The following is a 16,796-nucleotide window of genomic DNA, read 5'->3' on the forward strand; positions in this document are numbered from 1 at the left end:
CCTGATTTTTCGTGCACGGCATTTTGACTGTGCAGCAGTAAATTTGACGAGTGTTGGTCGGATACCAAATTCGAAGATGTTTGCTGCTGGTTAGTCGTCGGAACTTTCAGCGATTTGGATGATTTTTCTGATGTTGAAGCAACTGGACCCACTGCACCGCACAATCTCCAATCTCTGACAATATTTTCATCCACAGTTGCGCCGTCCGATGCTGCTTTAGTTCGCTGCACCCATTTTGTAGTCACGCAGCTAGTGCAACTCCAGCTCTGGTCGGCGACATCCTCCGTTACACCTACACATGAAAAATGGTGCCCTCCGTTGCAGTTATTACACTGGACCATTTCGTCGGTGTCAGGGCCGTGACATGTTTTACAGTTGCGCCTTTCCAAGATTTCTTCTACTATTACAATCTCCGTTTTATCGCCATTTCTACTATTGACACCTTTAATTAAACCACTCCGGGTTACCATACCACCATCACTCTTTGACATCTTACTTCACCAACCGTACCGTAAACGAAAATTATATTTTGTTGAAAGTCGTTTCAACGGAATCGTTTTCCGAAAAAGTTTTCTCCGACCGACGGCAATGAAAAGCAGGTTTCGGTTTTGGGAGAATATAATTTTCCTATAGAATGACATTGATATTTATAATTAATTAGTGCATGTTCAATATTTAACTTAGTGTGCTTTTGTTTCATTACGCACACATATCAGTATGTTTTCAATTTTACTCGATTAAATTAAATTCTAGTTTCTAACACTTACGTTTAGTTCCTTTAGTTAATAATTTTCAGTTAGCTTTCGATAGGTTTCTAGTTCAAAGTATCATTGGTGCCCGATAGAATTCCACAACTTGATCCCGGTGTCTTCAATTATTATAGGTTTGGTACTGTAGTAATAATATGTTTGTGTATTCAGGAATCCAGTTCTGATTAAACGACTTACTTAAAGTGTGGCACTGAAGATCACGCATTCGATGCTTATAATCACTGCCACTAGTTTAACTACTTAGCCTCAACGTGTAGGATAATGCGCCAAATGTTGCTTCTTTCTTTTCCCTTTGTAGCAAACTTACCGAGTCATGACAGATACCTGCCCGTGTTCTGTCACTCAAGCTGCAGGGTTGCATATGCTAAGGCGGGATCAGGGTTCGTGATGGACGGAAGGTGCGATCATGGCCAGTGTGGCCAACAGGTTGTATTCTTCAAGTGGTGGATGAAGTTAAATCGACTCGACCGCTATTTAAATCATTTCCTCGTATAACTTCAAATCGATATTCCGTGTGAGGTCATACGGAATGTCAATTGGTAGCATGCGAGTTGACCCGTTAGTAATTGAAATAAGAATACGCAAATGGTCGCTACCGTGAGAATCGAGGATTACCTTCCATGTGCAATCCAACCGTAGCGACGTCGAACATAAGGATAGATCCAAAGCGCTTGGGCGCGCTGGATGTTTCGGGACACGTGTCATTTCACCGTTGTTTAAAATAGTCATGTCGAAGTCATCGCAAAGGTTATATATTAAAGAGGAGAGGTTATCATTAGAAGTGAAACCTCAACCCACGCCATGAGAGTTAAAGTCTCCCAAAATCAAACGTGGCGAAGGAAGAAGTAAACATTCATCTTCATTAATTTATCAAAAAAATCGATTGTGTCTACAAAACAAATTTGATGTGTGAGATACAAAGCCTTTTAAAATCTGTCATTGTTGCTATTTGTCAAGGCATCGAATTGAAAAAGTTTATTCCTTTGTACAACAGAGTTCTGTAATCTTCGAAAAAAATAGGTGTTCTAGCAACTTCTGCGTTTTTAGTGTTGTACCTATGAAAATCACTTCCTCTATCAATAGGGCAACACAAGTTTCGAGGCAACATATTATTAAAAATGTTATCTAAAAATACCATTGTCAAAAAAAATATTTGCTTCACAGAAAGCCATCGCAATGCGTCCAGCAATAAACTCGAGGAAGTGTATTTATTAAATATTAATAATAGTCGCATAATTCTATCTTGTAAACGAAGCAATCTTAATATTTGTGTATTGTTTGTCAGGAATAAGATGGATGAGCAGAAATCTATACATCGTTTTTTCTACTAACAGTAGACTGGCACAAGACATCGTATTTGTTGGCCATTTTTTAAAGACATTATCAATGTGAGACTTAAAAGTTAACCTATCAATGATTACCTACTTTATTTCATTTACGCGATCAATCGTCTCACTATTAATTTAAATATTCACGTCTAGTCTGGAGTTGGCCGAAGAAATTAAAAAGTATTTAGTCTAAGTATTGTCTAACTTAAATGGCTTGAAATGTTTACTGTTTCGCTAGATAAACCAGATTTTCTAACATTTCTCATCGTACTCTAGGGTTTGCCTATGCCGACAGAAATATTGGCTAGAAGAATAGCAGCATACATCGCTTGCAAAGTACTGCATACCGTTGGAGAACTGGATGATTCGTTACAACCAATAGGTAAAGAATCATTTCGTGCATTTGAAGCAGATTGGGAGGAATTTGAATTGGAGAGTAATGACGCACAGATCATTAGTGAAAACTCTGAGCCTAGACCAGGAACAACCAAAAGACGGCAGTACTACTACAAACGGGTTAGATACTAGATATATATATATATATATATATATATATATATATATATATATATATATATATATATATATACATACATATATATATATATATATATATATATATATATATATATATATATATATATATATATATATATATATATATATATATATATATATATATATATATATATATATATATATATATATATATATATATATATATATATATATATATATATATATATATATATATATATATATATAAATAAATAAATAAATAAATAAATATATATATATATATATATATATATATATATATATATATATATATATATATATATATATATATATATATATATATATATATATATATATATATAATTGTTCTTGTTTTTTTTAGATCGCTTCTTCATTTTCAAATTGCCGGCCTACAATCGGTTCTAAAGTGTATCTTTATCATATTAATATGACGTTACAATGTCCCATTCCAGAGGAACAAAACACTCGTGGTCGTAAGATTTATCCTCCAGAGGAATCTGCTCAAGGTTTTGGTATTCTAACTACAAAGCTAATACCTAAGGTCAGCTCATTTCCAATATTTACTCGCTCTGGTGAAGTCAAAGTAGCATTAAAATTGTGTACTGAGCAAACCGTACTCACCCAAGATCAATTAAATAAAATCAACCTCTTTATTAACTATACATTCACCAAAGTATTAAGGTTGCAAAAGTATCTTATGCTATATGATCCAGAAGCCACAGAAAATTGTTTTTTTATTGTTCCTACAATTAGTCGGCAAAACACAGTAAACGTAGATTGGGAGTTTGTCAATGTGATTGCTCGAAATGTTGATAAAATGCCCATTTCTATACCTGATATAGAACGAAAAAGTTACTCGTTTGACAGTAGTCAGTTCAAGGATGCAGTGGTTATGCCATGGTATCGAAATCAGGATCAGCCTCAATACTTTTATGTTGCTGAAATTTGCTACCATTTATCTCCAAAAAGCTCTTTCCCAGGTCTCAATTATAGCACTTTCGAAGAGTATTATTTGAAGAAATACAATATTCAAATACAGAACTGCAAACAGCCTCTACTAGACGTAGATCATACTAGTGCAAGATTGAATTTTCTAACACCTAGGTTTGTGCTCTCCTAAAATTCAATAAAAAAAGAAATTTAACATTAAAGTTTCTATAGGTACGTTAATCGAAAAGGTGTAGCACTTCCAACTAGCTCAGAGGAAACAAAGCGAGCTAAACGAGAAAATTTAGAGCAAAAACAAATTTTAATTCCTGAGCTTTGTACAATTCATCCTTTCCCAGCTTCTCTTTGGCGAGCAGCCGTCTGTCTTCCATGTATTTTATATCGTATCAATGCGTTATTACTAGCAGATGAAATTCGAAAAAAAGTTGCACATGACCTCGGTCTCGGTGCAATTAATATCTCCGAAACAGACTTCGAGTGGCCAATTCTCAACTTTGGTTGGAGTTTAGCAGATGTTCTTAAAAAATCAAGGGACGCAAAATTGACAGCTACAGAAAACGTTGAAGATATCGAAACTGCAATTTTCATGAAAATTAATGAACAACAATTGAACGAAAAACAAAAAAGGGACGAAGAAATGGAGAAGAATGATATAGAAGATCACACCCAATTAGACCAGACAACAGTTACCGATTTACTCGAAGAAACTGAAAACAACATTAAAGCAGAAGGATTTCAAATTGGAACTTGGTCAAATGAAATGGCGAACAGTATTCAATCAGTTATAAGTGATGATGATATCTGGAGTTTGCAGCCCAATGTTAATGGGTGTACAAGAAACACCGGTAAGTACAGAGTTTAATTATCGTACACTGCCGTGCATAGCAAGTCATTCCCATTTGCATTTTCACCAGAATTGGATTAATTAGCGGAAATGGTACCTCATTATACATAGCTTCGTAACAATAGATGAAATCAACAACTCCAAACGAATTGTCCCATCTCGTAAAAAGCAATGTTATGAAATTATTACAAATGCGTTTTTCTCGGCTTGCTGAAAATGCAAGTGGGATTGACTTGCTGTGCGCGGCAGTACAGTCGCATTGAATGTTATTTATCGTCACCAACGAAGGGTATCTATTTATTTATTTATTTATTTATTTCGTCAAACAAAAGTAGACTACATATGTTCAAAACTAACTTACATGCTATATGCTATTTATAAAGTTTATACATAATACATAGTTTATAAGTTTATACATAATTGAATAATAATATCTCTACTTGACGGATTATTACAATAAATGTTTTCTATCGATTTAAATTGCGCGTTGAATTGAAATATTGTTTTAATGTAGTTCTCGACATAGAAAAGTCAATTGCTTCACAGTGTTGGTTATACACTAACATCATTTGATAAATAGGCCCGTATTTAGCATAATTGTTTCGTTGATGATTTAAAGAAAACAAAGTCCGAGTTCGTAAATTTCTAGAAGGTACATAAAAATTGAGTTTTGATAATATTTCGGGTGAATCGACACGTTGAGATACGATATCGTTAACAAATGACATCATTGCGAATTCACGACGGGCTTTTAATGATTGGATGTCAATAAGTCTGCAGCGTTCGTAGGGGAAATGACGTCCATCGTAGATTACGAAGTGCATATAACAGGAATTGTTTTTGCACTGATTCTATTCTATATATATATATATATATATATATATATATATATATATATATATATATATGTTTATATTATTCAACCTTACAAATAACGAACTTCATAACAATTTGATATGTGGCTCAAAAGTTATGGGAAGAAAAGAAATTCAAAGACTATTTGAAACTATTCTTGCTTTGATCGATATGGCCTCAACTTAATTTAAATGTGGAATCGTACTATTTGAACAATCAAAATTTATTGATTCCTTGCGTTGTGTTTAAAGTCTGCAAATGCACGACGAATCGGTCATAGGATATGATCAAAGTCGAATAACAAATCGTTTGAAATAATTGGTTTTATCGAAATGACAACATCCTCGACTTTTGGCTTCTGTACATCGCCCTAATTCTGGATAAATTCATATTGGGTGGTATTCGGTCATTTTCAGCAGATTTTTTGGCATTTGACACCGGAAATACCCATATTGGGAGGTATTTAGTTATTTTGGTTGTTTTCCAGAAACTAAAAGTGGTCGTCTTTAAATTCAAAATGGTGTCCAGGGTTAATGCTTGGTTTCCATGCATCATCTTGATTGCGGAAATATCCATATTGAGTATTATTCGGTCATTTTCGACTTTTTCCTAGAAGTTGCCATTTAGCAATTCAAAATGGTGCCTGAGGTCAATTGATAATTCATTGTATCATTCTGGTTCCAGAGATTATATTGGGTGGTATTTGGTTATTTTAGGCTGTTTTTCACACATCTTGGCCATCTTGGATTTCAAAATGGTATTCAAAATAATTCCTGGCCTCTGAGCGTCATTCTGGTTGCAGAAACACCCATATTGGGTGTTATTCGATCATCTTCGGTTGTTTCCGGTTGTGAACCGAAGTCACCAACCTAGAATCCAAAATGGGGTCTGTGGTCGATTTCAGCTGCTGTGTATCATTCTAGATCCGGAGATACTCATGTTAGACGGAAATCGGCCATTTTTGCTGTTTTCCAGAAACCAGAAGGTGCCATCCTACAATTCACAATGGAGTCTAAGGTCAATTTTTAGCATCTTGCAACATTCTGGTTTCGGAGATACTCATATTGGGTGGTATTTGGTCACTATCAGCTGTTTTTCAGAAACCGAAAGTTGTCATTTCGGACTTCAAAATTGCCTGTGAAATCAATTTCTGTCATCTGGGTGCAATTCTAGTTCCGAAAACATTCATATTAAATGGTATTTGGTCATTTCCGCCTGTTTGCCAGACACCGGAAGTCACCATCTAAAAATTCAAGATTGTGTCTGTGATCAATTTTTAGCTTCTGTGCATCTTTGTGGTTCCGGAGATACTCATATTTAATGGGAATCGTTCATTTCAGGCTGTTTTCCAGAAACCGGAAGCTGCCATCTTAAAATTCAACATGTTGTCTGAAGTCGATTTGTGGCTCCAATTTCCGGAAATACACATATTGGATGGTATTTGGTCGCTGTTTCTTCGAAACCGGAAGTCGCCATTTTGGATTTCATAACGGCATTTGGAGACAATTCATGGATTTTGAACGTCATACTGCTTACTCATATTGGTGGTATTTGGTCATTTTCAGCTGTTTTTTCAGAAACCGAAAGTCGCCATCTTAGAATTCAAATGGTATCTGTGGTCGATTTTAGCTCATGTGTATCATTCTAGATATTATATTATTATATTATATTGAGTGGAAATCGACCATTTTTGGCTGTTTTCCAGAAAACGGAAGTTGCCATCTTACAATCCAAAATGTTGCCTGAGGTCGATCATGAAACATATTTGTTAGCATAGCATAGCATAGCATATTTGATCGCCCGTGTGTTGCCCGCGATTGACCAGAATCAGCTGAAATTGCACAAAGAACCGTCAAAATGGTGCCTAGGAGTAGCAAGCCACTTTCAGTGTACAATTCCTGGTGATCTTTCTTTTCACTGGTCAATAACGTAGCTGGCCACGCCCAATGCAGATCAATAGAGGAAGGGATATCGGGAGTGTTAGTTCAATACTTGTTGCTACTAGAGACCGAGGAATCCTCTGCATCATCCACAAGTATCAAAGGAAGGAATTAGTGATAGTGGAAAGGAATTGATCTGGATCCATCGAGGTTGATGGTGCGATCTTTTCTACACAAATTCACGCCCGATATGGTTATTTCTCGGTCTCTGGGCAACCGGCCAACAGGAGACGGTATAAATAAAACCGCGCCACGATCGCTGCATATAGTATAATCCTGATATTTATTGCGAATAATTACGATATTTTGTCGCGATTGATTCCATTTTTCGCGATTAATTAATTTATTGCGATATTTTTCGAACGAACGAAACCTACTCTGAATTGCAACGTGCTGGAATAAAACCAACGGGCGGGCATTCTTGAGGTAGATGATTTGGTACAAAACGGAAGTCACCATACACCGAAAATCTATAGATGACCTAAGCTCACCCGGGCCAATGACACGTTTACTACGGAGCATTACGCGCGACCGCTCTATTCCCTTTACGCGCAGGGACACGGTGTCTCGCGCCGATTACTACTTATTTCTCGGATAACAAAGTTAAGATACCTACTGAGTATAAAAAACTGGCAAACTTTCATGCATACATAGCTAAAAAATTATAAAAATGCAAATATGCATATCGTACAAGACACAGTACTAAGTTGATTAACAAAATGCCTAAACAATCGCAATCAAACTTTATTTGCCATGCTGACCGACAAGTTTTCAACATAAGTAAATTAAAAATGTGTTTCAATATTTGTCCAAAAGCTAGAAAAATCAAAAAGCAAGGGCATAAAACTGGGCAAAATGTTCGTAACCGTCCAGTCGGGATGCGAACGATGAATTTCTAAGTTATATTGTGCTGCTACTCATTCCGTCTTGTGAAAGCCAGCGTATTCAAAGGTAATAATCAAAAAAGAAAAAAGGGGAAAAAGACCGTATATCCCATTTATGTTCCGATTTATAGGTTGAGGACTCTCCATGTTACTTGTTGTTGTCAATGTACATGGACCTAATCAAAACAACGGTCGCTTTTTTTCTAAGCTTGAGATGGTGTTAAACAAAACATTAAAAGACCTCCGAACTATCGTTGCTGGAGATTTCAATTCTCAGCTGAGTTGTAATAACCTTTCGGATAATGAGGCTTTTTTTAGGTTTAAATTAGTTTATTTGACACGGCACGATACATTTTCTGTTTTACTGAGCCAAGTACAATTCGTATTAATTCTACGTTAGCAGGGAAAAGAGGGAGGCCTTTTCTTTATTCTCGCGGCCGACTACGAGCTAGTGGGGATTTAAGGTGAGAGGAGGGGAGATACAATTTTGACTTAAAACTATTTTGGAACTTTGTTTTTCAACTGGTAGAGCAATTGTATTCTTGTTTGTTGTGGGTTCAAAATATTTGTGTAAGCATAGATGCGGGCTCTTCGTTTCCGTGTCTTCAGCATAGCATATTTGTATCCTTAATCTGACAAATAGACAAAGAAAATTTTAAATTTTAATGTCAGCGTTTTTCAGAAAGCAGTATAGCTGTGTCATGTACTGGAGATCACCGCTTCCCAGAATGTCTAACGGGTACGTTCGGTTGTTTTCCTCGGGCCCGAAGGGAATCTATAAGCTCGGACCTAACACCACAGTATTCGGTACACGACCAAACAACATGCTCGATGTCATCGCCACAAACGCAGTGATTACTTTCTACAAGCCCTATACGAAAGAGATGCGTGTTTAACGTGTAGTGATTGGACATAAGTCTGGACATCACGCGAATGAAGTCCCGACCGACATCCAACCCCTTGAACCATGCTTTCGTCGATACCTTAGGAAAAATGGAATGTAGCCACCGTCCCAGCTATCTGAGTTCCATGATGATTGCCAACTGTTGAGTGTTCTCTGGCGCAAAATGCTATAAAATTCATCATAAGCAGTTGGTCTTTCATAAATATCGCCATCAATAGCACCCACCTTAGCAAAAGAGTCAGCCTTTTCATTACCCGGAATCGAGCAATGAGAAGGGACCCACGCTAAGGTAACCCGGTAATTTTTATCTGTTAAAGCACTTAAAAACCGCCGTATTTTCCCCAGGAAATACGGGGTGTGCTTCACAGGCTTCATCGATCGCAGAGCCTCAATGGCACTGAGACTATCTGTGAAGATGAAGTAGTGGTCTGTGGGTAGGGTTTCGATGATTCCAAGAGAGTACTGAATAGCAGCAAGTTCTGCGACGTACACGGAAGCAGGAGCATCGAGTTTGTAGGAGGCGGTAAAATTTTCGTGGAAAACACCGAAGCCAGTGGACTCATCTAGATTAGATCCGTCAGTGTAAAACCTTTTATCATAACTAACATGTTTAAACTTATTCGAAAAAATCTTAGGGATCTCTTGGGGTCGCAATTGATCCGGGATACCAGAAATGTCTTGTTTCATGGTGGTGTCGAAGAATATAGTATTATTAGAAGTATCTAAAAGTGCGACATTGGAGGAATCGTATGAAGAAGGATTAATATCTTGAGCCATATAGTCAAAATATAAAGTCATAAATCTGGATTGAGATTGAAGGTCGACCAACCTCTCGAAATTTTCAATTACTAATGGGTTCATAACTGTGCATCGAATTAGCAACCGGTAAGAGAGATTCCAAAAACGATGTTTCAACGGAAGAATACCCGCTAACACTTCAAGACTCATCGTATGAGTCGACTGCATGCAACCCAAGGCAATACGCAAACAACGATATTGTATTCTCTCTAATTTTATAATGTGCGTGTTCGCGGCGGAGCGAAAGCAGAAACAGCCGTACTCAAGAACTGACAATATCGTTGTTTGGTAAAGCCTTAGAAGGTCTCCTGGGTGGGCTCCCCACCAGGTTCCGGTAATCGTACGAAGAAAATTAATCCTCTGTTGGCATTTTCGTGTCAGATACCTAATATGACAAGCCCAGGTGCATTTAGAGTCGAACCATACCCCGAGATATTTAGCGACTAAAACCTGAGAGATCGTTTCACCCGTTAGTAGGAGCTGCAGCTGAGCTGGGTTATGCTTCCTAGAAAAAACGACCAACTCAGTTTTCTCCGGAGAGAATTCGATACCCAGCTTAAGAGCCCATTCAGACAAATTGTCTAAGGTATCTTGCAATGGTCCTTGCAGATCGCTAGCCTCGCTACCAGTAATGGATACAACGCTATCGTCTGCAAGTTGCCTTAGCGTGCATGAATTTGCAAGACATTCATCGATGTCATTGACGTAAAAATTATATAAGAGAGGACTTAAACATGAGCCCTGGGGAAGGCCCATGTAACTAATTCGGGAAGTTGTCGAATCGCCATGTGAGAAATACATATGCTTTTTTGACAACAAATTGAGCAAAAAGTTATTCAGATTTAGTGAAAGTCCCTGCGAATGAAGTTTCGCGCTTAAAACTTCTACAGAGACAGAGTCAAAAGCCCCCTTAATATCCAAGAACGCAGAAGCCATTTGCTCTTTTCGAGCAAATGCGAGTTGAATTTCAGTAGAAAGCAACGCTAGGCAATCGTTCGTCCCTTTGCCCCGGCGAAAGCCAAATTGAGTATCTGAAAGTAAACCGTTTGTTTCGACCCATTTGTCTAACCGTAAGAGGATCATTTTCTCCATTAATTTCCGGAGGCAAGAGAGCATCGCAATCGGCCTATATGAATTGTGATCAGAGGCAGGTTTCCCGGGTTTCCGAATAGCAATGACTTTTACCTCCCTCCAGTCATGCGGAACAATATTTAGCTCAAGAAACTTGTTGAACAAGTCCAACAAGCGTCTTTTTGCAGAGTCGGGTAGATTCTTCAACAGGTTGAATTTTATTCTATCTAACCCTGGAGCCTTATTGTTGCACGACAGGAGAGCCATTGAAAATTCCAACATCGAAAATGGAGGCTCTTCCGTAGTTACTATAAACGCGTCGCGAAAGGTTTTCTGTTCCGGTACAGAATCCGGACAGACCTTTTTGGCAAAATCGAGTATCCAGCGATCTGAATACTCCTCACTCTCATTCGAAACGTCACGGTTCCGCATGCGCCTGGCGGTATCCCAAAGAGTGCTCATCGCTGTTTCCCTCGACAACGCGTTTACGAACCGCCGCCAGTACCCGCGTTTTTTCGCCTTTACTAAGCTCTTCATCTGCCTCCCCAGTGCCTCGTACTTTCGTAGTAGGTTGACAGTGCCGTACTCCCGGTAGTCCTTATACGCCGCGGACCTTCGCGCGTACAGCTCAGAGCACTCTTTGTCCCACCATTTGTTGGGAGGGCGTTGTCTAATCGTTACCCCGGGTATCGGTTTCGTCTGAGCTTGCGTCGCGGCGTCGATTATCAAGCCAGCTAAGAACGCGTATTCTTCCTCCGGAGGAAGTTCCTCGTGAGTCTCGATAGATTCCGCTGTAATAGACTCATAACGCTTCCAATCAATAATACGTGTAAGGTCGTTGGAAATATTGATTGGGTTCGGGGGAGTTGAACCATTAGCAATTGATATAACGATTGGAAGATGATCACTACCGTGGGGATCGTTGATTACTTTCCACTGGCAATCTAACGCAAGTGATGTCGAGCAGAGGGATAGGTCAAGCACGCTTTCACGTGCTGGAGGATTAGGTACACGTGTCGCTTCCCCAGTATTCAAAAGTGTCATATTGAAGTCGTCGATCAAGTTACAAATTAAAGAAGATCGGTTGTCGTCGTACAGCGACCCCCATAGCGAACAGTGAGAGTTAAAATCTCCCAAAATCAAAAAAGGTGCGGGAAGCAATTCTGCTATATCAAGAAGTTGCTTCTGTTCAATCCGCGCGGATGGGGGAATATATAACGAAACAAGGCAAAGGTCTTTTTCATTCATATTCGTTTGAATGGCAACAACTTCAATATTCGAGATCGAGGGGAGGTCGATTCTGAAAAAAGAATAGCACTTTTTGATCCCTAAAAGTACCCCTCCACCGTGTGAGTCTCGATCTCGACGAATGATGTTAAAATCGTGGAAATTAAGTTGGTCATTTGAATTGAGAAAAGTTTCACAAAGCGCGAACGCATCACAATTGTATGTGTTTATCAAATGTGAAAATAAATCAAATTTGGGGATGATACTTCTGCAGTTCCACTGTAACACAGTGACAAAATTCCTAACCTCTTTCAACGTATTAGTCATCGAAAGATACGATAGCTGAAATGAGGGGCCAAGTTGCTGTGAGTTGCTTCAAAAAGGTTTTCACTGTTGGGAGAAGGGCAAGAAGAATGTTTTGAAGGGGATCTGGTATGTTGAATGTTTTAAATATCCAGTCCACAATATCAGAGAATTTTATGAACCCTGTTTCTTTTATGTCTTCTGATCGAGAAATGGGTGCACGAGGGGTTTTTGGTGCCCCAGGAAGCGGTGGGTACTCCTGGTTTGATTTGAAATTAAAACCGGGGGGTACTTGCTTCGGTTTTTCTTCACCGCTTCCTTTTTGTGTTGTCTTATTGGTCATTCCGCTAGGGGTTATCTTACGACCTTTACGAGAAAGATTAGGAGAGTTGAGCATTCTCCTCTTCCTAGATCCCTCTGGCAAGGCATAGGAACACCCTTCGACGGGATCGTCAGATGTACCCTCATCGGTTGGCAAAAAGGAAAAGATGTTTCCTGTCGAGGGTGGCTCAGCCCTCTTAAGCATTTCTGCAAAAGAGCGCTTTGATCGTTCCGTTTTGACCCTGTCCAAGCGGACGTAGTTCGGCAGCGCGGATCCGGCGAATGTTACTCGGAAGGAATCCGAAGGGAGGAATTTCTTCTTCCCTTCTTCGATGGATACTGAATGCAATTGCTTGCAATCCAGTATCTTTACACTTTGCATCAAGGGGTTTTTAAAACAGCCAACTCCATGACGCAAAATGTCATCGACAGTGAGATTCCCCTCGGTAACCACACCGTCGATTTCTACATCCTTGGCAGGGATGTACACGCGATACTCTCTCGTGAAGAGCTCGTAGCCAGCAATTTCGTTTGCTTGCTTCAAGCTACTCACGACAACTCGCAGTTTGTTCGGCCTCACCTTCGTAATCTCGGTTACGGCCGAAAAATGTTTTGCCAGGTCTTTGCCAATTTGAATAATATTCAATGGCTTCTTTATGGGCCGGAAAAAAACAACGTAGGGACCGCCACAAACGATAAATATTCGAATATATTTCAAGTAGTTGGTGTTAAATTTTAAAAACAATTTTTCAATCTACAATGGATCAAATAAAAAAAAAGACAGTAATACTAATTCTAATAACAATAGTAATAATAATAATAATAATAATAATAATAATAATAATTATAGTAATAATATTAATAATAACAATAATAATATCAATAATAATATTAATAATAATATTATAACATAGTAATAATATTGATAATAATAGTAAAAATTCTAAAGGTAATACGTCACCGAACGTCTAAGTCACGACCTCACGGCTGATAGTAGAATTAATCGAGCGTCTCCGCAGAACAAACAATGACGATCCAGCTTCGTGTTGAGACGCAGTGGCCGTGTCCTACACGCGACCTTGTAGATGCCACTTGTAGTTGACTTCCACTCGCTCGATCGTATGATGGTCCGTGCTGCTAGCGGGGTAACAGCGGTGCGGGAGAATTATTCTTGCTGATATATCAGCTGCGTATCGAATCACTGGCGGGGTAGCCTGCCCCTACCAGTGTGCAGATGTTTCTGCCGATATATAACAGGCTATTGTTATCGCGCAGCACAAGAACTAATCGACAAAAAAACACCCGTACGATAACTCGTGTATTGTTATTTTGCGAACTCAAACGGAGATAAACAATTTGCGTCTAATCGAGACGAAAGCAAAACAACGAATGTGAATAATGAGGCTAACTTGTTTGGTAAATATGCCGGACATGATTGTTTTAACGCGAATGGGCAACAAATAAGGGCATTCTGCAATCTTTATTCCTTTGCTGTTCGAAGCACCCAATGTAGTGTATCTTTCAAGCGAACATTGACCAATGGGATAAGTTCATCCCAGGTGAATCATTTACTTCCTCACGTAAGCTCATGTTTGTATCTTCGACGTTCACAATGCATCGTGCCGTGGTCTATCTCTTCTGACTATAACGTCTTGCTTTGTAATATCTTCGAAAACCGCAAATCGAAAGCGATTGAAGGTAAGCAGAAGTTATGTTGCGGAATGAAGCAGTGTGCGAGAGATATCACAGACAATTGGCAAACATTGCAGCTAGCAGAGCTACAGATGTTGATATAGATCAAAATTGGCGCAAATTGAGCGGAAAGATCATTGCAGCCGCTGCTGCTGTTCTTTCAAGGCCCCCTCGGATACTTCAGGACAGAGAGGGTCGGCTTATCGTAGCTAAAATAAATCGTTGCCAGTTCTAGTTCAATAGATTGGATGGCTCGAGACCAATCACTGCACCCCACTCTAGTTGGACCAGACTCGTTATTCGAGAGTAATTCCAAGCCTCTATGACAAACATCGCTCACTGTAACACATCATCGACCGTTAATCGCAGGGCTCCTCTCACCAACAATAGATAATAGTAAACCACGAAACAGCGTCAAATCTTCAAATCGAAAATTCCTAAACTCCTTTCATGCTGCCCACTGTCCATAGACTTGGAGCAGGAGAAAACAAATATTAGTGATAGCAGGGTGCAGCTGAACGAGTAGCATCACAGACGGCAAAAGAAACCCATCCGTGATCTGTGATCTGTACATGACTTATATAGGCACACGAAGAGAAAAAGAAATTATTTGGAATATTATTATTTGTTTCTACGTCGAAACTAGCCGAATCTCTCTAGAGTATACCAATTTTACCTCAACTTTAACTTCATATTTTAAATCGGGTTCAAGCACTCTATCGCTTATCGTTATGACTTTGCTGGTCCAAAAGCAACGTAGCGTTTTCGGATCAGTCCATCCTTACAGGCAACCTCCTGTTCAAAGTCAAAATTCCTTCAGCGATACAGCGATACGCTCTTGAAAAAAGAAAAAAGAAATTTTCCATTTACTGTGTCAAACTAATAAACTTGAGGCCGTCTACACCGGTGGCTTACTCTTTTGGTAACCGGATAATGCATGACACTGTCATGATGACGGACATGCTTCTTCGAGCTCGCCTACACTCTTTGCTTGCATTCGAAGATAACGCCATTCCGAATGATATTGAATATTCAGAATATCAACAAATATATCACTTGCAAATGTTTAAAACACTATGTAAATTAAACAGAAGCTTTCACTTGATTGCGGTAGCAGGTATCTCGATCATTGAACATATGTGTTACCACTAAAAACATTCACCTGCCAAATTTGGTTACATTTAGTTGGTTAGCTCTCGAGATGTGCAGAAATTTGTGTTTCATTTATATGGAACCCCTCCCTTCCAAAAGAAGGGGGGGTGTCGAAACATTATGGACATATTTTTTACTACTAAAACATTTACCTGCCAAATTTGGTTCCATTTAGTTGATTAGTTCTCGAGATGTGCAAAAATTTGTGTTTCATTTGTATGGAACCACTCCCTTCCAGAAAAGGGAGGGGCGTCCAACTATTATGGACATATTTGTTACCCCTTAAAACATCCACATGCCAAATTCGGTTTTATTTGCTTGGTTTGTTCTTGAGTTGTGTAGAAATTTATGTTTCATTTGTAAGTTACCCCACCATTCCTAAAGAGGGAGGGGTCTCAAACTATCATAGGAACCTTTATCGGCACCAAAAACCCCTACATACAAATTTTCACGTCGATCGGTTCGGTAGTTTTCGAGCCTATATGGATCAGACAGATAGACAGACAGACAGACCGGACTGCATTTTTATATGTATAGATTACAACATCAATATTTTAGAACCTGAAGAGTGAATATTCATTTATTGGATCGAAGCGTTCATGTAAATCTATTTTTACAAATGAAAGTTTGAATGAGAAATGCTGGGTCTGACCGTTAGGTGGACTAATTTAGGTTTTTTTTTTCAAACATAAGCGTCTTGTGGGTCCATTCAATGAGCTCGGATCAATTCCAAATTTTCATGATTAATTTTTAGAGTAAAAAAAACTTTTTCTGCTCATCGAAATCGCATGATGTTGCAAAAATGGTCACTCTAATGTTCCTATGTGTGTGGATGTTATGTTCAAGATTTTCGGCATAGTTGTGCTGTTGGCTACTCAAAATTTGTTATTTAGAGAACAAATTAATCCAGCAGAAATTATCAAGGAGCAGTTTTTTTTTCTTGAAAATGGAGTGTTCGTGTGGATTAATTCGTGTTTATATCCTCAATACCTAACATTGTGTTATCTTTTTCCGCATTAAGAGCCAGTTCGCGAGAACCGCAACCACCTTTAAAAGAGAGGTTGTATCGAGGTTACCCAACCGGACTGAAACTTGCCGGGTCTATTTTTCTATATAATAGAGGAATGTTTTGTATCTCAGCTTTTTAAAAAGCGTAAGTGGGGTAAAAAAGGCCTTCAAAAATTGGTGTCTAAAAACTGCTAAAACTTAAAATTGCCTA

The 16,796-nt window shown here is 38.7% G+C and overlaps 1 protein-coding gene across 4 annotated transcripts in view; it reads left to right on the plus strand.

Annotated features, from left to right (window-relative positions):
- The window catches only part of LOC129719178 (endoribonuclease Dcr-1), a 154,240-nt gene that overhangs the window by 47,331 nt on the left and 90,113 nt on the right, over positions 1-16,796 (plus strand). For all 4 annotated transcript variants that reach the window (XM_055670666.1, XM_055670667.1, XM_055670665.1 and 1 more), the window contains 3 exons: positions 2,375-2,614; positions 3,000-3,742; positions 3,800-4,431. In XM_055670666.1, coding sequence (XP_055526641.1) covers positions 2,375-2,614; positions 3,000-3,742; positions 3,800-4,431 — 1,615 coding nt within the window. The remainder of the gene's footprint in view (positions 1-2,374; positions 2,615-2,999; positions 3,743-3,799; positions 4,432-16,796) is intronic.

Source organism: Wyeomyia smithii, chromosome 1 (genome assembly GCF_029784165.1).
Source record: "Wyeomyia smithii strain HCP4-BCI-WySm-NY-G18 chromosome 1, ASM2978416v1, whole genome shotgun sequence".
Lineage (NCBI taxonomy): Eukaryota > Metazoa > Arthropoda > Insecta > Diptera > Culicidae > Wyeomyia > Wyeomyia smithii.